Source organism: Bombus terrestris, chromosome 3 (assembly GCF_910591885.1).
Source record: "Bombus terrestris chromosome 3, iyBomTerr1.2, whole genome shotgun sequence".
NCBI classification, from domain to species: Eukaryota; Metazoa; Arthropoda; class Insecta; order Hymenoptera; family Apidae; genus Bombus; species Bombus terrestris.
Window position 1 is genome coordinate 4,895,742 of NC_063271.1, and position 24,506 is coordinate 4,920,247.

The 24,506-nt window shown below is 38.5% G+C and overlaps 1 protein-coding gene and 1 long non-coding RNA gene across 3 annotated transcripts in view; one reads left to right on the forward strand and one right to left on the reverse strand.

Annotated features, from left to right (window-relative positions):
* Positions 1-23,726, forward strand: part of LOC100651912 (serine/threonine-protein kinase NLK) — a 227,948-nt gene extending 204,222 nt beyond the window's left edge. The window contains exons 9-11 of one of the 2 annotated variants that reach the window (XR_001099757.3): positions 673-766; positions 2,234-2,485; positions 8,837-23,726. Coding sequence is in view for 1 of the 2 variants with exons in the window: in XM_003394155.4 (XP_003394203.1) it covers positions 673-766; positions 8,837-8,891 (149 nt within the window). In the remaining variant the exon portion in view is untranslated. The remainder of the gene's footprint in view (positions 1-672; positions 767-2,233; positions 2,486-8,836) is intronic. The other variant, XM_003394155.4, reaches the window with a different exon arrangement.
* LOC125384663 overlaps positions 1-24,506 on the reverse strand; it is a 71,661-nt gene that overhangs the window by 28,965 nt on the left and 18,190 nt on the right. The window lies entirely within an intron of this gene.

Sequence of the window (24,506 nt, forward strand, 5' to 3'; positions counted from 1 at the left end):
TATTTATGTTCGTCGTATTATCCTAATTGTAATCGTCCATGTATAGAACATTTAGAAACATATCGGAGGCTGGGGGGAATTCTATTGCGAAGGATATTTTGTAATTGCAAAGAAGGTCGGATATGTTCTACAGAAACGCAAATGTAAGAACAAATTTTCGCTAAATCGAATCGTTTCAGGAAAATTCCAATTGTAAGTTGCTGTAGAACTGGGAAAGAACTTTCATAAACTTCTATAGGACTACGAATACGGAAAGAAAAGTAACTAAGAAAGCTATAAAAGCGTGTCCATTAAATTCTGCCTCTTCTTCCATCGAATCGAGGAGTTGAAGAATTAAATGAAGCTTCTATCTCTTCTTCACGTGCAAACATCGTTCGCAATTTCGACTGCTCGATTCATCGATAACATCATTCGCCAACGAGATATTTCCAGGCACGTGTCGCAGCACGAGTAAACTGTGCGCGTGACAACGCGCAATAAAGCGTAAAATGTTCGATCGACGTCCCCATCGATTGTACACCCTGAAAGGTTCGCGAGGAACGGCGTGGTCCCTTGAGCGAAACAAGAACCTAGACCGCTTCGATCCACCTTCGTATTCGCCTTCCTAATTTCCAGGACTGTCGAGACACAGAACCCAGAATTCATTCGACGATCCGACGTTGTCTGTTTCAGAGGAAATGCACAAATTTATAGCGGAACAGCTGAACACGTCGCGCGTGCCGCTCTGCATAAATCCGCAGTCCGCGGCGTTCAAGAGCTTCGCAAGGTAAGCCGTAGGTGGCGAATCGTCCAGATTATAAAACGATCGATTATAATAAAAGAAAATATAAAATAAAGCAGGCTACGACTCTATGTTGGTTAGGATATAGGAGAAAAGGAATACCAAGTTTCGGCTTGGTTAATAGGGAAAGATTTAAGATAAGAACGAGGAGACCGGGTCCTCGAGAATCGAAGAGCCTCCTTTCACCGAATTTTTCCCTACCCTCGATATCACCAGTGTCCACCGAATCCTTTCTCCTTTGAACGACCAATTATATTAAAAAGCCAAGACCAATTCGAATTTCGCGCAAGGTTAGAAAGTAAACAAAGAAAATAAATGAATAAACAAGTGAACGCAGAGGATCGAGGGAGTTTGGGTGGGTGGGCGGGCAGGGGGAGAGGCGTGTGCGCGTGGAAAAAAGGAGAGAAAGGGTTCGCAGAGGGGCACACACCCGTATATACACTGTGTGTTGCCTCCCCTGCCCCACCTGTCGAAGTCGATGCGGTAAGAACAAGCCGGATTAAAATAAAAGGCAAAAAAAAGAAAGTGGAAAGGAAAAGAGGACAAAAGAGAAAGAGGGAAAGAATGAAAGAAGAAGAGAAAAAAGGCAGCGGAGCGGGCACAAGGGCGTATCGTAGACGGAAATTAAAAACCGTGAAGAATGAGAAAGAGAGAAGAAAGAGCGGAAAAAGAGAGCTGATGGGGTGGTAAAGGGATGGTAAAGGGGTGGAGAGAGAGAGAGGGTCGAGGCGAAACGATCGAAACGAGCCAGGAGAGAACGATCTTTTGTCCCTCGACGACCCTTCCTCGTCGACGTCCTTTTGCCGTTTTGACCCTCGGAAACCAACCAAAAACTCCGGTCGGCTCTTCCACCGTTTTCGTTAGTACTGGGAAACGATTAAGAAATTAACCCCCGCGTTTTGTCGCGTTGTCTTTCTGTCGTAATTTTTTCTTTTTGCTGTGTATATATGTATACACACATATATGTACATATGTATGTGTGTATATATATATACGCAGGTGTAGCCATGTATACGTTCTATACCGTGAAAGTATCAGTAAAACGATCGAACAAATTATCGTCGCCATCTGTCCCGATACGCAGCGAAAGAAAGAAATATCGAGCGCAAGAAGAAAATACGAAAAAAGGAGTTAAACCCACCCCTGCTCTCGTCGCAATTCTACAAAAGACACAGAGAAATAGAAAGTAAGAACGAAATTTTAAGATAAAAGAGGGTACCATGAGAAAGAAAAGGGTCGTCAAAGTCAAATGTAAAAGAGGGTCGAAAAGAAAGACTTGTAACGTGCTTAGAAGTTACGATAGATGCAATTAATACCCTAGTCCCTTAAGAAAGTAAAAATGAACGAATAAAAAAAAAAAAAGAAAAAAGTTAGAAAAAAATTCATTCTTTCTTTTCATATCTGATCTTGAAGTGTGTAACATTATTTCTCGTGTTGCTTACTGCCGTCAAGTTAGAGCAAGCCGATCGCCGACCCAGCGCCCTACGCCGCGTATACGTACACGTTACTACCACTACCAGTACCGAATCAGCTATCTACCACTGTCAGCTACTATCGACTACTACCGCTATCGTCTACCACTACTACTACTACCGCTACTACCACTACTACTACCACTACTACTACCAATCGTGTTACGTCTCCTCCTGAACGAACCGAACGAACAGAGAGTCAGCTCTAGGCGGCGTGACCTCGCTCGCTGAGGTACTTGAACAAACCATTTTACCAAGCATATCTTTTTTGCATTTTCTGTTTCTTACTTATTATCATATATCTATTCGTCTTTTTTTCCCAATTACGACCATTTCGCCCTCCTTTTTCTTGTTTCTTCTATTGTATATTTCTTCTTACTCGTTTTTCTTCGTCAGTTTTTCGTTCCATCCTCCTTGATCAAGGTATCGTTATATAGTATAATATTATATTCGTCGTACTGTTTAACTCTCGCCTTGCTTCTTACGTATACTTTCTTTTCTCTTTTCTTTCTTCTTTTAATTACATAGAGACTTTTGTATGATTGATACTGTGTATATAAAAATATGCAAATATATATATATGTATATATACATATATATATGTTGATGAAGTGAGTTTAAGGAATGTAGTCGAATAGCAGGTTAATACGTAGGTGTATTATGTATATGTATATATATATAGTATATGTATATATATATATGTATGGTGGATCCTCGTGAGACACACGTTGCCGGATGCACGCCAGCGACCAGCTCCGCTCGACCGACTTCCGATCCGCGCCTGACACGATTCAAGAAGCCTTCGTTGGCTACTTGGAATCGTAAATCTCCTATAATTCAGTTTGCTCTCTTCCCTATTGGCCCGTTCCTCGAAGATTTGCTAATTTTATCGATCGGTCGATCGATCGATCGACTCGCTCCCAATGTCCAACGCGTTTAAACCACGTTAACGTTTACTTTCAAAGAAATGGAATTAACCTTTTCATAGGCGGTGGAAATTATTTTTCCCTGTAATTAGAGTCACGCGTGTGAGTAATGTGAAAATATATTCACGTTTACATAGAGTGCAGCCTTTATTGAACATTAATTTAATAAAATATTGCCGATATGAACGGTGGGAACATTTGCATGCTACTTGAAAGCGATGCTGTAAGAAAGAAATAAATTGATTTTAGTAAAATATAATAATGGTCTATTTAATAAGTTTTCTATCGAAATTTACCTTTTTGCGGAAATTTAAGATCAATGGCCGAGGCTCAGAGATCGAACGTTAGTACCCAAAGTTTAGAAAGTTAATATAAATCGACGAATTAACAAATTGTTAATCTTCCGTCGAAATTTTTCGCGATCTTCGATATGAATTTTTAGCAAAGCGTATGAATAAATCTGTTATCCAAATACCTTTCATCTTTCAACGACTCTAGCGTTAAATTATATTTGTGAAAGGATCGACAGCACGAAATTGCTTATTAAGAAATTCGAGGAAAGTAATAGGAAACGAAGTGCAAAAAGCGATGTCTTCTCCTTTCTTCGAGAGGGAATTCTTCACGTTCCCTGGTGCGTGCGTACAACGTTTTTTTTCAGACGTTTAAATGGCCTCTTAGAGTAACCAGTTATACATAGCAGGGCGACACTCGACGCCTCCACTTCTAAATACCGCGATAAAGATAAAGAGGCGCGGATGCCTCCCCGAGGAGGAATTCAACCGCCTTTCGTCGACGTTCCGTCGTAGGAACGCGACGAGCTCTGCTAATTAACGACAGTTTGGCGTACGAGCAATTAACGAAAGCTTTAAATCGGGTCGAAACGATACGCGTAGAAAATCTCCAACGATCGTATTTCCTTCCATGTAATCGTTCAGATATTAACAGATAAGATTAAACGTTTTGCTTCTGAACTTAGCTCGACGATCTTCGAGGAACACGTACTTTAATATTATTACGTTGTATTATATTGTATGCTATAATATAAAATTAATAAGATAAATAAAAAAAGAACGAATGTATGTTAACGACTCATTATGACAATTGTCCTATGTAATTCTATAATAATATTATATTTACATTATGTTATTATCATATACAATATGAACAATCGAGAAACTATGTAAGCACGTAATTGTTTAAAATGTCCATCGATCGTGGAGGAACGTGTCGCAAATCCATGTTTATATTTAATTATATTTAAGTGGCTGGTCGCTGGTGCGTTTTTACGTTTTTGATCGTGAGTCGCTGTGAAAGTGGTACTTGTAAATAACGCTGAGAGAGAACGGCTGAAAAGAGCGCTTTGTTGGACACGAGGAGTGTAAAAAGGCCTGATCAACCATGCAGCCTTCAGTTGAAAGAAACGGGCCCGAGGAGAGAAAAGAATTCGGAAAATAAATAAATAAAGCGATTGAACGGATCGTGTCGCGATTCATCGAGAATCGGATGAACGGGACGAAGAGAAACGACACGGGAAACGAAACTCTCTTTCGTGATGCACCTGGGTAGATCGAGATCATCTGCCATCATCCTCTCCTCTAAATCAACTTCCTGAATATCAATTTTATCCTAGAAAAGTAATTCCACAATATAGCGTAACATTTTCCCTGAGAATACTTCAATACATTGCTCGATAGTATCGAAATAGTAGGAGAGTAGACAAATTTTCCTGATTCATCGAAGAATGATCCTCGTTGATATCCATGAAATCCATAATTCTTTCAAATTACCGATTTTCGACTGGAAGTCCTGGCGTGATCTGGCTGTTGGCACAATGACCGTAATCTTCGAGTCGATTTAAATATTTTTCAACAAAACTACGTGTTTTTTCCTTTTTTTTCTCTTTTTTTTTGGCAAAACATTCGGGTACTGAAAAAAGGGGAAGAAAAATGATTTTTTAAAATATCAATATCTTCCGCGGCTTTTTCATTTCGATCAAACTCTCTCCGCAGCGTTACCCACGATGCAGACATTTTTTTTACACTGATTTTGTTCATCGTTTTTGTTTTTTGTACGTTGTGTGTATGATTCTTTTTTTTTGTCTTGATCTCCATTCTATTTTGCGTAGATTGTGCGGTACAATGGTAGAAATGTTGCGAGGTTGAAAAACAAAATTTTTGTGTATCGCGGAGGCCGCGCAAACTGTACGCGTGCACGTGATACTAAACTAAGAAGCAGGAGACCCGCGAAGCCATTACTGTCATTTCGCCAAGTCCGGGACGCGACATGGGTTTCGGCGGAAATTTTGTCGACCCTCGGATTTGCTTTGCCAAGAGAGCTACGTGTACCGCGGTTCCAGTTAACCAAGGGAACTTTGCTAAATCATCCATTTTTTCGAAAGTTTGCTCGACCAATCTCTAAGCGTCCTCTGTTGATAATTTACTTTTCGTGCAAATTCGTCGTTTCAATTTTATCACGTCCCATTATTATAATCTTAATCCTTCGTAATATTTTTCGAAATATTTAAGCTGCAAGCAAAATTTTAATTCACCAGCTTTTAATAGTTTTAACAATTGGGCCAACTATATATTGGATAGCGAAGAGGAGAGATGTCGGTAACTAGTAGACTGCGGGTTTTTACATTTATGGGAAACTTGAAGCTGCAGAAATACCTAAAATACGATATACGTGATATACAAAAGTATCTGAAATATTGAAATATCTAATAGTCGCAGTCTAATAATGAATCTTGGATTTATCACGAAATTTTTTTAAAATTCGCAACGTTACGAAAATTTGTATGGAAGAAAACAGATCCGAGAATATTATAATATTATTAAAAACAATGATAATAAATAAAATAAAATACTACAAACAAAAAAAACAGCGAAGTTCCTCAGCATTTCCTTCTTTCATCGCGTGTATACTTGAAAATTAATGGGAGCCACGTTTTCCACGAAATTCGAGGCTGGGGGGGCGAGCGGAATAACGCGAAAAACGTTCGCGTGCAAACGAGCTGCAGCCTGACACGCGCGGCGTCGCTTTTATCCTGTCGGCCGCGGAGAAAGCGACGGGATCATTTTTTCAAAGCCTAGAAATAAATTCCGACGCAGTGGAGGTCGAAGATCCACCGATTTCGAGACGAGACGAGAAAGTTGTGGCCGGGGGTGAATTCGAGAAACAAAGAAACGAAAAAAAAAAAGAAAAAATAGTAGCTTATTCCCTTTTTGACCGCTTTTGTTTCCGTGCTATTTTCACGACTGACTTTTCCCGCGAGCTTGGCAAAGCAAAGCGAAAGGCCGGTGACAGAGACAGAAATTAGAGACGCGCGTATCGAGAGGGAGGAACCGGGCGAGAAAGTTGCAAGCGGGCTTAAAGGGTGGCTAAAAAAACGGCGACTACGTGAAGGGGAGACGTTGCAAGGAACGGACGAGACAAATGGGTAAAGAGAGCTAAAAAGAGAGACGTCGAAATAATAGAAAAGAAAAGAGATATCTTCGAGAATCTTAGTGAGAATGTATGAGCCATTTAGAAGCCACATTGATCAACTGCATACGTTGAAAAACAGAGAAAGGTAAAACGACGTTGCAAAATCTTTGTTACCTCTTTTCTCTTTTAATTTTATATTATTTACAGTATCTTCAGATTCTGGATCTTTACGTAAATTCATGCTACTATGAAATTTGGTTTTCACCGTCTAAATGTTATACCTAGAAGTACAGTGACTTTAAAAATATTATATGGTTTTGTATATTGCGTACACTCTGTATATTCCTGTGTATTAAAAAAATATTTCATAAATGCGTGTAATTCTACGGTTAAACGTTCTTCTTGATAAATGAACTTATAGAAGTGAGTATTGACTTTCAAGAATTAAGTATTAATCGAGTATCTGTTGTAACGAAATACAAACAGATTTACAAACAGCGAAGTTGATTAATTTGGCTTGTGAGAGTCTCGTGTGAAGTATCGAAGAAGAAAAAGAATAACGATATAGAATCGTGATTAACGGCCGGCTGTCACACATGCTGACAGCTGCATGGAAATCAGATGAAGCGTTTTTATTCTGTTGTTCAACTCCAGACCTGTCGGTTGCATCTCCCTTTTATCCGTTGTCTTCCCGGCAACGTAAAATTTGAAGAGTCGAGTCTCGCGAGCTATTTGGATATCTTGTTCACGGACTGAAACGCTTCCGAAAGTAACAATCAAAGTTTACACAGTGACAAATTCAAACGCCGCTCGCGCGTTACGATATAGTTTCAATGACGGAAGATGAGAAAAGAGCGTGACAAAGAACGATTTATCCGATACGAAATGTCCACGCGACTCTTCGAATCGATCGTCACGAGAACGCAGAGCGTTTCCTCGGTCGAGAGTATCGAGAAGTCGATGAACGATGCGGTCCGTTGGTAGTTTTGGAGCCATAGCTGCCATAGCGAATTTATTCGACCGTGTTCGCACTTGTTCCGTTCATTCGTCGAGTAATACAGTACATAAAAACGACATTAATTAACGCATACGTAATTCGTAGAAGTAAAGCAGTATGATACACGCTTGAGGCACACGGTAGAAAAATGAAAATATAGTCTATGAATCCTGTAGTTAATTCATTTTCTAGAAGAACCACGAATTCTCAAAGATTTCGAGAGTCGATTCTTTTGTTTTCATAAAAATCCCTTTCTTCGGGCCAATCGTTGCGGAATGTATTTTAGTTTGCCATATCCGTTTTCTCTTTTTTTTTTTTTTGTTCTTTTCATTTTTCTACTTTTATTTTGTATCATTTCTTTTTTTTTTCATCACACCACTATACGATCTACCGTAACTCTAGTTGAGTTTTTACGTTGTTACGTCCTCTCACCGATTGTATTTCGACACTTTCGAGACGCACTGCTGCCACTCGTTGACGATATGCTGCCCCCATCCCTTTTTACCACCATATGTCATCCCTTTATCCGATTGTTTAGCCGACGAAACTCGAAGTGCCGTTTGAACGAATGCTTTCGACGATTGCCCACGTAAAAAGAAAAATCCTTTCTAATAGCGAGAAGCACTTTGCACTTTCGTCGTGTACCGATCTTAGTGTTCAAATCTCTGCGCGCGAGGGTATCGTCGAGCCATCGATACACGTAGTCGGTTTTATATTATCAACCGCGTAGATGAATCGCAGGAAATGGGATCGATCTGAAGATGTGAAACTGTATGTTATAATTAGTGTTGTGTTGTCAAAGTTGCAGAAGATAAAAAGAATTCGTGGACACGACTCGTTGATCTTGGCTCGAAGATACCCTCGACTGTGGGGCTTAGTAAAGCTGCTCTAAAATGCACGAAGAGGACCAAGAAGATGTTTATAACGATGTTTATAAAGAAAATGCTGTTTTTTCCTCATTTTACCAAGTCCCTAATCCGGCGTGTTTCGTTCGAAACACGGCACAGATAGCCGGAGATTTGAAAAAGTAGCTACACACCCCTGTTTCTCCCGCAAGTCTCACTTGAGAGAATATACACACCCCCGAGTAACGATCGAAAAAAGCACATGAACGATAAAAAGAAAAAGTACGAAATAAAAAAGATAAAACGAACGAACAAAAAAAAAACACATAAAAAAAGACTTGTTTTCTTTAAAATGGCAAGCACTAATGATCTGTTCGTACGACTTGCAGCTCCACGGTGGCTCATCCCTCGGAATTGCCACCCTCTCCTCACCAGTGGGAATAAAAATCTCCGAAATCGCGAAAGCTGATGATGAACGCGCGGCCGAGTATTCGCTTCGCTGGAAGACAGATGTTGAAGAATTTTCGACAGCCTGAAGAGGAAGAGTGAGAAAGGACGAGGGAAAGAGATGGACAAAGTGAGACAAGGATGGAACGAAGAAGAGGAAACAGGCTGGGAAAAGGGCGAAGAAAAGAGAGAAAAGCGAATTCGGAGAAAGAAGATGGGAAGAAAGGAGAAGAAGAAGAAGAGCCAAGAGAGACAATAGACTGCCGAGCGCTGAAGCCTCAATTTTCGACTAGCTGATATGTATATACATAGACACGTGTATGTATATAGATATCTATAAATATATATTATACATACCGCTGTATACATGCGAGAGGGAGCCTAGGAAGAAAAAAATGTACCGAAATACAAAGGCGCACGATACGAAGAGCACAGTCAAAGGATTGATACACAGAAGAAGAAGAGGAAGAAGAAGAGAAAAGAAGAAGGTGAATCAGTTTCGAGGGATTGCAGTTTGATCAACTAGAGAAGAAAAGGATAAAAGAAAAGGAGGACGTTACGTAGTTTGTAAGGGAGGGTCGAAAAGACGGGCCAGTCTTCTTTTATTTTCTTTTCTTTTTAGATTTTACACGCTTCTATCATTAATGTACATGTACACATGTAAAACACGGCCGCTGTGGCGCGTTTCCAACGATCGATCAACACGGGAGAAAGGTGACCAGGATCGATTGCTCCTTCGTCGAACGTGTTCGACTAATTATTCCATGAATAATCATGTGTAATGTGTAAATATATATTTATATATATATATACATATATATACATATATATAAATATATGCATGTAAAATATATATATATAAATATATATATATGTATGTAAAATATATATATATATATATATATATATTTATATTTTACACGGTCTCTCCATCGGTAAATTTGAGAAGCGAAAAGAAGCGTTTCAGAGTACTTCGCGAGTACTCCAGTTTACCTTGTACCTGCTGAAGCGGAATCGTGGATGAGGAGAACCGTGTTAGCAAGAGAATGAAACACGATCCATAGGATCGATCGATGGCCCCTTTCGTTCCTGAATTTTTCAACGAAACGCTCAGCGCCACCCTAGGATGCATTAAAATCGGTTCGTAAACGTTTGTAATTAGCGTGTCCTTTTGAGATAGCGCACACACGACCGAGCCACTTCGTCGAAGAAAGGAGAACTCGAACGAGAAGCTGCATGTAAGGCGAAGACGGAGGAAGCAGAGTCGCGAATCATGGACAGAGTCAGGATTTTCAAAGCTTTGCATGACGCATTGCGGCGCAAATCTTAACTCCAAATGGGATGTGTCTTGAACAAAATTGGAATTGGATCTTAGAGAAATCATTCGAAGTTTCAAAGAAGTAGACATAGTTCTCTGTTACGCTAGGAGTCCTTTATTTGGGCGGAATGTTTCAAGAACTCTAATATAAATCGTTCGTTATGGTTTGAGGACCATATAATTTAAGGATATCGACGATTTGACATGCTCGAATAAAAGGAAGAAAGCTATGGATAACGAAGAGAACGACGATCTACGAGTATTGTATTCGATGATCTCGATGAATCCTGATGTTCGATCGATGCAACGATCGCGTCCATGGACTACGATCTAGAATTAGATCCTCGCGCTGATCTGCAAACGGCCGAAGACTCTTTTAAGAAGATACAACATCTGTTGGCCGAGATATTCGCGGTGAAGAGCGAACTTCCGTTTGCTGAAGTGCAGTGGACACGCAAAAGCTGGGCTCTAGCTTCCGTATCAGTCGCTGCGAACATTTAGTTTATTTAGCGAGTTACGAACAGCAGAGATTCTTTGATCCGTGGTGATCTCTATCAAAGTGAAAGATAGGTTTTTTAAATGAGAATTCGAACGGTTCTCATCGTTTCACGGCGTCGTTCTCCATTAAGAGATATTCTACTATAGTTAGATCGTTGTTTGTAAAAATGGGACGACGTCGCCCCTCTCTGGTAATTAGAGAAGCCACCTTGTTCCGAAGATAATTGGGAATCGCGTGCATTTCTAGAAGATACGACGCTGTATTCGCGTGTGGTGGGTCGCACGCGATTTTATTCCAATAAATAAATGCACTGCCGACGAATAGTGGCGATCACGACGGTATTCGTGAACTGAAGGAGAGCTCAAGGAGCGAAGAACACAGCGTTTGAATGGAAGAAGCGATCCCTAAAAAGAATCGAAGATGAAGGATTTGTTCGACGTTGTCCAGAGAGTCGTCTTTGATGTATAGATAAATAGACGTTCTAGTTTAATTTACCACGAACTTTATGTTAGAGCGCTTCCGTGCGAGATCTCGCTTTGGTTTTTTCATTCTTTTTAGACGCGAATGGTCGCTTACGGCCTTCGGAGTGTAGAATTAGAATGTTCGTTCTACTTTCCGAATCTGATTGCGTTTGAATTACTTAGTTTCGTTCTTCTTACGTATAAACACGTTGTTCACGTGTTACGATCGATTATTGTAATTGTCCTAACAAGAAAGTTTTACGTCTTGGCCAGGACAAAGTAATCGTAGTTCAGATCACGTCGAAAGTGTTTGTAATACCATTAGTAGTTAACAATTACCATTATACCATGAATTCGAACGCACTCTGAGGCCGGACGAGCGCGCGGTACACATAATTACGTTCTGAGTGTGATTTTACTTTAAGGAAACTTAGGTAGCCAGTAGATTTTCACGAGAATTACCGTAAGGATTTTTAGGTAGCGATTTAACGTTAGTAGCAGAAAGAAAAAATAATTGGGAGCTCGTTTTTTATTATTATGGGCGACAAAGACGAGAAAGCAACGCATGTGTTCTCTTTTTTACGCAGACTCAACTAATTTCTACTATAAAACCATTTATTCGCGTGATCACGAATAAATACAAAAAAACACGTAACGATTATCGTTTAAGTAACCCTTGGCGAAAAGGGAGTTAATATAGAGAAGGAATCGCTCGGTTTTAGGGAGAGAATTTTAACGAGAACGAGAAACAGCTGCTTCTTCCGAGACACGAAAAAAAGACATGCATTTCTTTTCGAACGATCGATCAAGACCGTCGATTTTTACGATTCGGAGCAATAGAAGTGTGTACGTTTAATCGAGGTTTTGCAAGGGAAAAAATATTCAAATCGAAACCATTTACTCTCTGCAAACAATAGATGTACAGGATATAAAAGCGAACATAGTCTATTAAATATATAATGAAGTTAATGTTTAAACGCGCGATCGCGATTTGCCCAGGCATGTACTAAATGTTCGGAGACGATATTGAAAATGTTACGATCTTGTACCCTTTCTTCGTGGAAGTTTTCTGGTTTTGTAGAATTTAAATAATACCGGTCTGATCGTTTCGGCTAGCTGAAGCGCTTCTTCTCGTCATATGTAAATACGTCATCGCGTTCACCATGTACATATATATTACTAGTTCATAAACTAAATCACCTCAATCAGAGACCAGCAAACGTGGCCCGCGGAATGCGAAATTTTCGTCGTGTCTAATCGCAGACAAGCAACAATAGCTACATGCAGTAGCTACGTAAGATGATGAGTTTATGAAACGTGAAAAGTCGCCTCTTTGTTGTTCAACTGTGAAACGATTACACGCAGCGAAACGATGTCGCCTTAATTAGAAACAGTGGAAATTTAAACAAATCCCACGTATCACGAATATTTGGACGGACAGTAATGTTCCTCTTAGATCTTTTCTTTCATTCTTATTCTTTGTATTCTGCTACAGTGGTGTGGAAATTGCTTTCCGAATAAGATATGGAAAAAACGTTGTGTATCTAAAATTAGAAAATGAAAAGAGAACAGAAGGTTACTGAATAAATAAATTCACAAATACATTTAGAATCCTTTCCCTTTAGGAACGAAATATTGTATTTTAAATTGTTTGATTGGAAAAGCATACTAGTGTTACCGATCGATTGTAATTGAAGAAATCTTGGGGTGCAAAAGACGAGATTTCCTCGAGACTGATATTTTAATTATTCAACGATTATAAATCTAACTTTCCACTTTCGTAGCACAATTAAAGTGACTTCTGGAAAAAGGACTCATAAAACGAAACGATGAGTTGGATAAATTGTATTAGAAATTTTAGTCTCTCAATGTTAGCCACTTTCTTATTTTCATATTTACAAGGAAGAATTTAAAAAAATCTCATAACGATTCAATCTGTAGCCTAAGAAATATACTCGATATTTGTCAAACGTGAAACATATTTGTCATAAATCCATAGACTCCTATTCCAGAGAGCTCTTTAACTATTATTGTTTAATGCGTGCCAATGTAAAAAAGGTTCACCTTATTTTATCGCGGACTTTTACGTCTGGACCCGATGCTCTTTTATCTTTTAACAGCCTTTTGAACAATTCGCGAAAAACTCTAGGCTTGACTTCCGCGAATTTTACTCGTCAGTCTCGTGGAACGCTCGTTCTCGCCGATGGAAAGTGCGGGAACGCTTTCAAGCGATTGGTTAGGATAAAAGAAAAAAGAAACGAAAGAAAGGAAAGAAGTGAGTGAAGAAAGGGTAGGGATTTATCCAGGACCCTTTCTAAGCGATAAGTGGTGAAAGAGGAACACCGTGGTTCCGTCCAAGTTTCGCAACGGTCCGATTTGCAATTTGATTAATTACAAGAGGAAGCGTGGGGATGAAAGGAGTGTGAGAAGATAGCGGAGAAAGAAACGAAGGGAAAGTTTGAGTGTACGTTTGAGTGTGTGCGCGCGTGTACCCGAGGGAATGAAAGGGAATGGAGCGAGTGTGAGCGCGTGAAATTTAATGTTTCCTATTAAATGAGAAAAAAATTTACAGATAATACATAGACGATTACTTAAACAAGATTTGTAAATACGTAGCTCACTGTAGCTGGTCAGTTGGGCATTTAACGATATACACTTCGAGATAAAGAAAGCAGGCGACAAAAAAAAAAAAACGAAGTAGCAAACAAACGAAAAAGAAAAGAAGAAAAATGATAATTAAAGAAGGAGGGAAATTTGAAAACACATTGAAGAGAGAAGAATAAAAAGAAAAAAAAAACAAAGAACGATACATAGAGATACATTACTCTCTTCGCGTTATTACACATACATACAAGTATATAGTACACACACACACAAATACACGTACACGCATGTAACAGAAATAAACATTTTTTGGAAAATTAATGGGATGGCATGTTTTGTTGGTTCTCGATCGCAATGAGAACGACGGAACATAAATGAATGATAACTGGAGGCTAGGTGATAATTCATAAGTCGTAAAATACCTACGTTATTAGATAATGATGATATTAGACAATTAAGCGACAAGAAAGAAAAAATCCACGTATACTTCACACTAGCAAATATGCCTTCGTTATGGAAAGTGGCTGGCACGTGATGCACCAAACAATAAAGTTGCTACGGATTAAAAAAAGAAAGAAAAACTAGTAAAAAAGACGACTGCAAAACGGTGGGTCTCTTGTCTCCGATTTGGCACGTCATTATTCTTTTTTTCTTTTTACCTAGTTTCCTTCCTTTCCAACCTTTTTCATTTTTCTCTGCCTCTTTCTATTTTTTATTTTCAGTTCTCTGTCTCTAGCACTGTCGGTTGGAACACGTCTCTTTCACAGGTTTTACACCCGCACCGTTCTTTCCTTCGACAAACCATGGCACCGGATTCAGCTCAGCTTTGCTTTCAGCTACTTTCGTTTCTGCTCGGAGAGACACAGCCAGTCGGTTAGTAACGATACGAGGATACAAAAACTGCCAAGACACCAGTCTATTTCCTAATTTCATGACAGTCAGCCACACGAAGTTCAAATAAATAAACTAGAAGTTAGGGCTGTACTTAAAACATGTTTTATAGTTCCTTGAACCTTCCCTGGAATCCTCCTCACATCAACCCAACACTTCACCGCTTTTACTCAAGATCACTATGAACAGTATTGGATCCTCAAATTCGCTTCCAATGAATAATTTCTAATGAAGCCTGTGAAGTCTGAATCAAGTATGAAACCTCAAAAGGGCGTTATAAAAGGCACCCTTGTAAATTAAAAAAAAAAATCTAAAGAGAACCGCTATATTATAAAATGTATAAAATACGATATAACGTCATTGTCCCCACACTAGTAGGTCCCCCAACTAGTAAGTCCACCACACGACCGACTGGCGTGTCTCTCTGAGATCCCTGCAATTAATTGGTCCACAATTAATCCACAATTGGTCCACAACACGCACACACCAGATTCTTGGTGGCCAAGAGACGAGACAAGAGTGACGCAGATTTCGCGTCCTTTCTCTCGAACGATTTTTGTCCCTTGATACGAAATACGGGAAAAGGGAGAAACCACGATTAGAAAGCTAAGCACTTTTCGACTTTCGCGTGTACAATGAATAGCCGAGCGTATTTTTTTCTTTTTTTTTTTTGTTGAGGGACGACAGAAGGGAATAAGAAGGGAAGAGAAGCAGGAAATTCTGTCGCCGTCTTCGTATCGTTGTAGCGTCGTAGCGGAAGATGATAAACGTGACGACCTGTCGTTAGTAACTAAGAGGCCTTAATATATTGCGTTTACGATATATTATAACACAAACACACATTCACAGACACACGTCGGTTCAATTCTAAGCATAAAAGATACACGAGAGTAGCATAGACGGGAACACAAGATACACATTTGGAAGTTAAGTGCAAGTAATCGATAGTACAGGGCACGGAAAACGAAACAATCTATTTAGTAAACAAATTCTAGAGAACCCTGCGACTGCGAGTAGTTTTGGATTGTTCGAGTAGATTCATCGTACTGTAAAGTCGCATTTTTCTCTTTGTAGAATCGTTATGGAATAATCTTGCTATCGTTCCTCTTATGTCGATACCGTCGGTACATGATTAATTTAATTATTAAAATTTTAGTTTGTTTAAACGAATAATAATATACATCTTCTCTACTATAACGGTATTTCGAAATAAAATGTAAAATGAAGCTACATCTGTACGAATTTATACATATTTCGTAATATAAGAAATTCTTTCAAACGTAACATTAATACTCGTGAAAGTATTCAAACTATCAAAAATATTCCTAAAATTGATGCAAAATTTTACTGACAACTGATATTCGTTGTCGTGGATAATAAAAATGATCAACATAAAAATATTTGAAGGAGAAGCTTCTAAATCTTTTCGTTTATTGCGAAGACTAGTGTCTTCGAATAGAATCGAAATATATTAAACAAGTTCTGAACTGAACGTATAATCAAATGATTTTAAATTACATTATAAAGTTGGAAACTTGGACATATTGTAATTTTAGCATAAGAGAAACGATACGTAGACGTGGAGACTTTACGCGATAAAAGTAAGAGTACCGTTTAAAACGTAAATCTCTTGTAGCAAGAGAAGCACTTGATTTAATCCTCTCGGTGTCTCTAGCACGTTTCCATCGTAAACAAACTAAAATCTGATCTAAGAACGAGTACCAAGCATAAGTCAAAGATCGAAAGCACAGAATGGGCAGTCGTGGGGTCCTAGAAAACGAGTTTAAACGCGATTTTCCTCGTTCTATTCTGCATGGATTTCAAGATAATGCGTTAAACGGGTCGAGGAGGAAGAAATCGTTATCGTATATGTAGATGTAAACGATGTAGAAATAAATAACGAACAACGTTTATGACCGATAGTAAAAGCAAGATGGAAATAGAAATGATGCCAGTGTGATTTATGCGGCACAAAGATTAAAATATAATTTATTCCATTTCTGGAATATTTCAAACAACGAAAACGCGATTATTCGATTTCTAAATATTTGAGCACAATATCTGAAAAATTCTAAAGTTGTCCAGAATATCCAATATAGCATTTTGGTGTTTTAAACATTTTTAAAAATAAGAACGCTAGCTAGATTTCTAAATATTTGGCTACTGTATTTGGGAAATTTCAAAGTTTCTCAATATCCGATATAAAATTTTCATTTTTTCGACGTCTCTAAAAATAAAAACGTTATTCGATTCCTCGATATTCAAATATTTCGTTTGGAAAATTCCAAGGTTTCTATATATGCGATACGAAATGGTGAATTTATCGATGAGAGAAGAGAATGAACGCAGAGAAGAACGAGGTAAATCGATTTGTACAGTGACAACAGTTTTCCAGACGCACGTCTGTTCAGAAGCAGATGGGAAGGTAAATTATCATTTGCACGTGCCACATTTACAGCGTATCTCATTCTAAAGAGGACTTTACCGATCGTAGTTCTTCCCTGGGAGTACAGTTTTCGCATCAGCACTGCCAGTTTATCATTGTTAAACGGAGGAATCGCCATCGACCCCATCGCTTTGTTCGCGTTGTTCAATTCCGGTCTCGTTCTAGATTCGTAGACGTTCGAAGAATTTTTCGAAACGCGTGTAAATTTCAACATTTGCCGATTACATCCGCATCCACGTACAATTGCTCCTAAATAGTTCGAACAACGTTTCCTTTCATAAAAATGACCATCGATTCGTTGTAACAATTTTCATTTCACATATCGCTGATTCAATTAGAAATAAAATACTTTTCGGAGAATTCTTCGAACGTCTTTTTTTCTAACTCTCTAGCAGAGTGACATGGCAGAGAAAGAAATTCGAATGAGAGAAGAATAGTTCGTCACGTGCGTGTAATATCTGTAAAAAGGAAATGGCAACCGTCGAGGAAATAGAATCGCTATAGTGACTTTGGAAACTCGACGGCGAGCACACTGTTAGCACTCGTAAGCGTGTAAATATTAGCGTGTAACCTCGAGAATTCGCGTACCTTGAAAGTAGCCCGAAGCCTTTTCACAATTAGCGATAACGGAAGAAGAAAGAAAAGAAAGAAAGAAAGGAGTTACAGAGAAGAGAAAAAAAGAAGAAGAAGAAGACACTTCGATATTCCCTCGATGACGAAGGGTATACATCGAAAAATGAAAGAAAAAAAAAACGAAAGAGATAGAAACGAAGGAAGAAACAGGCAGGCACAAACACAAAAAGACCTCAATCGTGTTGTTGTAAATAGTAGAATAGAGCTCGATCTAAGGTAAACAAAAAATCGTTAAGGTTCTAAGGTTTTAATCGTGTAGGGTACGTACTTAAAAATTATTCGAGGACGAACATTTTTTCAATGGGCAGGCACGTATTTTTTAGGGTTAGCAATCGCGTGGGTGTTAAGACGAGCGTCGAGCTGTGGAAGTTGTATCCTTGTGTACGCGTTTTCTGATTCTAGTATTTTCTTTTTTTTTTTTCGTCACTTTGAATTCCTCATTCTCCCCTCGCTAATCTTCCATTCTCGAGCTAGACTGTAAGAAAGAAAAAAGAAGAGAAATCTGCTACATTCTGAGAAAACCCTTGACACCGAGAAAAAAAGCTCGCGCCCGTCTCGATGATTCCTTTTTTGCGTCACGTGGTTGCGTTCGTTCTCGCGCAGACGGGCGAAGCTCGTTTTTACTCTTTCTCTCTCTCTATACACGTACGTATATATACATATAAATTATACATACATATTAATAAAGGATAAAAAAAAAAATGAAAAAAATAGCTGGTACTTTAGTATATATAAATACTAGGCTCAACGATCCGGCACTTCTCGATTTAGGAAGACGATCTAGCCTCTTCGGACGCATCGCGCGAGGATATATTTTTTTTAAAACGAAATATCTCGACGGCATGGTTTTACTCGCAGAACTCTCGCTCGTTCGACTCACTTGTCTCTTTCTCGCGTTCGAATCATCGAATACGAGTCCCCGAATCATGTAGCAGACTCTGAAATATTTCGAACCGTGGAAACACCTTTTCGCTCGAACGGAACGCCTCTCGAATTTTTCTTACCGGGACGATCTATGTTTCTAGACGAGATTAGAACAAAGTCAAGTGCAAACGATGAATTCACGGAAAAAAAGGAAAGAATAAAGAAGCAAAATGAGAAAAAAAAAAGACAAAATGCGAGTGCTCGATCGTTGATCGATTTATGATCGTCTATTTAATGTTCTGCGTGTCCCTTGTTCTTGGTGTCTTGTACTTGTAAATATATCCGTGATAAATAAACCTATGGAGTCCTGTCGTTTAAACAGCCGTCGATTAAAAGAAGAAAAAAGAAAAATTCCTCTGTGATAGCTTTAAAATAGAAACGATGCAAAACTATTAAATAAACTAAAAATCCTCTACTTAAATAAAAATCGTATTCGTATGTATCGACTCGAATTGTTAGAACACACAAACTCACAATTTTGCACAAGTAGTTTATTAACGGATCATGGAATGTTATGAGAATGATTGACGTCAGGACTTCTCGAACGTGGTTTGCAAGCAGGTTCGTCGGAAATGCGTGGCGAACCACGCTCGAAGGGTGAATCTTGACCTCTTCGTGGACTCGTGCGTTTAATTAACCCCCGATCAAAGCCACCGATTAACGTGGCGTTTGTATATACAGTGAAATTTTGTCGACGATACGTGTACGTAAAGCGATAAGCGTGTGAACTCTTTTAAAACTTTACAGGTACGTCTACGCGTAGAGGTTCTTTCATTCGTTTTATCCCCGTTAAATATTTTATTCTTATTAACGTCACGAGAAAACGTTTCTAAGAAAAATTATTTATTTCTGAAACACGATTCATCGTGCCGCAGTTAATAATAGAGAATGTTTAACGAGGTGAAAATAAATGTGACAGCCTGTACATGTACGAATATTCTACGGATATGTATATGTAACAAATTCTTTCGTGTCGATGCTATTACACACGTAGGATCGTTTCTATTAGCGGGTATATATGTGTACTTTTTTAGAGGCGAACAGGCGATCGTCCATTCGCGCTCGAACCACTCTCAATTCACGGCCAAAATAATGTTTAGGGATGCTCGTATGCCTTCTACACATACACCTGAACACACACGAACACTTGTAAGATTTATATATTAGCTGGGACGCATGGGGTGTCGATTAAATTGTCGCGACACCTTTCCCATACGAAAAGAAGAAACAAGTAAAAGATAATAAAAATTCTTACAAAAATTGGCTCAAGAATATTTGAACATTATTTATATTATATTACAGACCATCCACCTTTGTTCTTAAAAATCTAGCGAAAGAAATAGAATTATTCGACACATTTGAGAATTTTCTCTGAAACAATCGAATTAATCTTTTCTGTTTTACGAAGTTTCGATCAACCGACGATGTCACCCCGTGTGCACAGCATTTAATGTACGTTTTCTCTTCCTCTTCCTAGCAACTTGTCCGAACTTTGATAGGAACGATGCTCGTGGAAAACGATCGAGAGCCTCGCGACTAAGCCCGCTGGGAGATCGTCGATCTATAAAATCGCGATAGTCTGTATCTATTAAGAAACGTCCGTCTGGCGATAAGGGCGGACCTCGTGTAATATATTATTACGTCGCAACGATAGGTGGCAAGAGTTAATATTTGTAGGTAAAAAGATAGGGGAACGAAGTAGAAAGGCTGATCTCCGCCGTGTAATTTTTGTATTTTCGGGAAAGCGAGACCGACCGACCGCGTTAATAATGGTAATTGTAAAGACAGTACAATTTTGCATCGCTACTCGCAGCGTTTTATTAAATACGATTTAGTAGAGGTCAGCGATTACCGAATAATCTTTGTAATATAAAAGAAGAGCACGAGTGGGTGGAGAAATATGTCGCGGAGGTGTCGAGCGACGATTTCCTAGCTGGCTCGATTCTCGAAGAACGAGATCAGAGAGATATTTTTGAAAAAACTTTTCTCGGAAGAATATTTTGCACGAAATTCGATAGGTGTGGTGTGAAGAGAGCGGATTTTTCTCACGATAATAAAAGAATTCCCTGATGATAGAAAAAGGGAGAAAAATGTACAAGATTGGACCGAGAACGCGTTGTCTCGATCGAGTTTCCGCCTTGCATCGTCGATAAAGTTCGGGGGTGTTTTCTTCGATATGTTCTAGAAAACAAGTGATAAGATTTAAAGGCCGTCGTAACAGAGGCAATGTACTCAGTGTAAATAGGAAAGAAAAAATGAAACTGTAAAGAAGTAAGACGAATGCAGATAAGAAACAACAACTAAGATAACAATTACGTGTCTACGATGCCTATATCTGTTTAATCTACGTAAAACGAGATGGAAGCAATTAATTGCTGATCACTATTAAACTAATAACTAAACAACAGTTTATTCTATCTGTGTGTGTCGGTTTCGATTGGACATAGATTTTGTATCACCCTTTTCTCCGTGTATGGTGTGTAGCCAGAAGGTTGATTTCGGGGGGGATGCGGATTAAAACGAAATTAATTTAATAAATATACCATGTATTCGTCATAGGATATGACAGAAAAAAATAATGAGATCAAATTAAGGATAACGCTTATGGACAAATTTTGTATTACGATCTAAAACAATTTTTACGTCGGAGAATAAATTTTTTTTGTTAATAGATCCACGTTTGACTTTGTACGTTCATGGTGAAAGGTACGATCGATGATCAACGATTGGCTACGAAAACATTAAAATCCTATCCCGTTCCCATCGAAATCGACCTTTTGAATTGTAGATTCAATCGTGTCTTTCACAACTAAGTAGTCTTTGTAAATCGATTTCCGATAGACGAAGTCGCGTTTCTTCGAAACTAGCTCGTAACTTAAAACATACTGTAAGGAACCGACCATAATGGTATATCAGTATATCGATACACTGTTGCGTCGATCCTTTACGACGGAGAGAGGAGATTCGCACAGACTATTCGATGTACGCTTTCGATCAACGCGCGATCTTGATCGCAGTCGATATATTTCAAGATTTATCGTGCACATGTCGTAGATATGTCTACGCACCGGGTGCTTCGAGACCAGTTTTGAGAAATTATTGGAAATCAAAATTCGAAATAAATTACCATTATTGTTTCTTTCGCGTCAAAATCGAATTCCAACTGTTATCGAACGCATTATCAATGAATTTTCAATCGAAGTTATACTTGAAGTTTAGTTAAATAAAAGATTTTCGACACGTTCGTCTTTACGTTTCTTTCGCGCGTATGTCAAATCTGGAATTGTTATCGAACGCTTTATCGGCGAGTTTTCGTTTGAAAATTATGCTTGAAATTTAATGGAAATTCTGGACACGTTTCAAGTATGAACGTTTCTCGAATAACATTTTTGGAAAAGGAAACAAAAAAAGAGAACGAAATTGGTCTTAAGCCCTTATTTTCTCTGGTAATTAGCTGTAAAAACTTCATCAATTATAATTAAGACCGCGTCGAGGATTTTTAACGAGGAATCTAAACAAAAGAGAGGAGTTTTTATTTGCATTTTTCTTTTTTCTTTAGATTCTTCGTTAAGAAGAGCGATCTATCGATATATGCACATTTATCGTCGTAGAGTGGATCTTCACGGAAAAAAGATCGTAGTCGATTCCAGCCTTTCTAATTCCAAGCGTTCTACTCTACAACTTTCGGCTAAATAATCAAATACCATGGGAAACTATGAATCAAAAGATGTGAAGAAGAGAAAGAAATATGCAGCACGTAAACACACGGATGAACAAACGAATGAACACGTCGTGCATGAATGCACGCGCGCACACACACACACATACACACACATACACACACATGCACACACACAAAAGTATATTCACAGCGAAAGGAAAAAAAGACAAAAATTCAAAGGCGAGGCGATTAAACTTTCCCGATGAAATTTCTCGATCGCTCGATAATTTGCATTCGCGCGTCGTATAATTTTTCGCGACAACGTAGGATCGATTGTGTAAATTAAGTTTATAAGATTCTCTCCGACTGGTAGCGTAAGAAACGATCGATTGCAGCGAGAAATCGGAAATAATCCTCTCTCGGAAATCTAACAACTAAAATTTTCATTTTCATCGAGATTATTTGTTTGCAATAGTTTCTATCAAAATTGGAATAATCATGTGGAATAATAATTATTAGATATAATTTGGTTTCTCGTTGCATGCGACTACAAGAAATAAAATTCTAGTTCATACGCATAATAAAATAGCAACGTTTTGTATAGTGCGAGCACGTTTTTCGGACTCGAAAGTTTAATCGAAACCATTTTTTCGAAACTCCACGTCTCAGCCTTCGGACGATCGACAGAACGACGAATCCTAAGGACAAACAAAATAAAATAAAAGGGAAAACATGGAAAATCTGAAAAAAAAAAATACCAGAGCATTGAAGACTGGCAATCAAAACTAACGTAGGCAGATTTAAAACGCAGATTTATTCTGATGTCTAGCACGATCGTGCGCGGCCTTGCCAGCACGCAAGCGACTCGAATACAGAAATTATTTTCGATATGTCGTGTGTTTGATGTCGAAGGAGATCGTTCTGTTTGCCTTATCTAAATTTATCGACAATGCAGAGCAAAGATCATTCCTGGATATCTTTGATTAGGAAAACAAAAAAGGAGAGAAAAAAAAATAAAATTGAAGAACATCGATGAAATGTCAAAAAAAAGAAGAAAAGAAAAAAAATTGATTGAAAAATTATCCTAGCAGAAATTGTGTAAAAATAATACGAAAATAATATCCTTGGAATATTTCGAAATATGTATTTGATTTGAGTGTGTGACGACGATCGTACTAAGCAAGAATAAATCGGCGAAGGAAACTAAATGCAATTCTATGCAACTCTCCTTTAAAACAAAAAGTAAACAAATAAAAAGAAATAGATCGTACAGTTTTGCGAGTAAAATGCGCGTCTAATGTAACGCTAGTGAGTAGATAGGTAGGTACCTGCATTTCATGAAATTTAACATGCTTAAATAGATCCTTAATAAATCGTTATACATGTTTTGATAAATCGTCGTCCATTTTTTTCTAAAACCTTCAAAGATACTGATCACCGATTGTACTCCGTGATTCGGAGGCAATTCCATCCAAATTTTACTTACACCTACCTTTGTCCTACTACCAAAATACCTAAAAAAATATATTCATTTGAATAAAGAAATTATTGGCAGCGTAACGGAGTATATCGATACAAATTACCTGCTATTCTTACAACATCAATCCTTTGTTTCTCGGAACGCTCTTATCTAAATTAATTTCGTATGTCTGTCAAAGTCGCTATCAAAATATCAAATTCATAGAAAGATATCTCCATTTTGAAATATAGAACCATCGACAATCAACAGAATGCATTATTCAGAAATACAGAAAAGGAAAAATGCAAAAATGACGCAGCAATATCCCTTGCAACAAAAACGCTGCAGTCATCGTGCCTCGAACTCGCATTTGAACAGTTCGTTTCCTTTGTGACAAAAACCTCGTGACACGATACCAGACGACGGGGAATTCTTTTTCTGTTTGAAGAAGAACGTCTCGAAGGCGGAAAAAGCGCGAGTACCGACGACCAAGTCTTGGCTTTTGCAAGTGGCGAGTTGAAGGAGGTCTCCGAGTCGAGCAATCGGCGCGCACGACACCGATTGGCAGTTGGGACATTGACGATAAATGGCAGACCGGCTAGCGGAGAAATTACAGCCAGGGAGATTCTAATCAGGCTGTCGGACGCCATAAGTTACGCTGTTAAGGAGTCACAGATAACAGCCGAGAAAATAATAAGACCTAATGAAACTGTTTG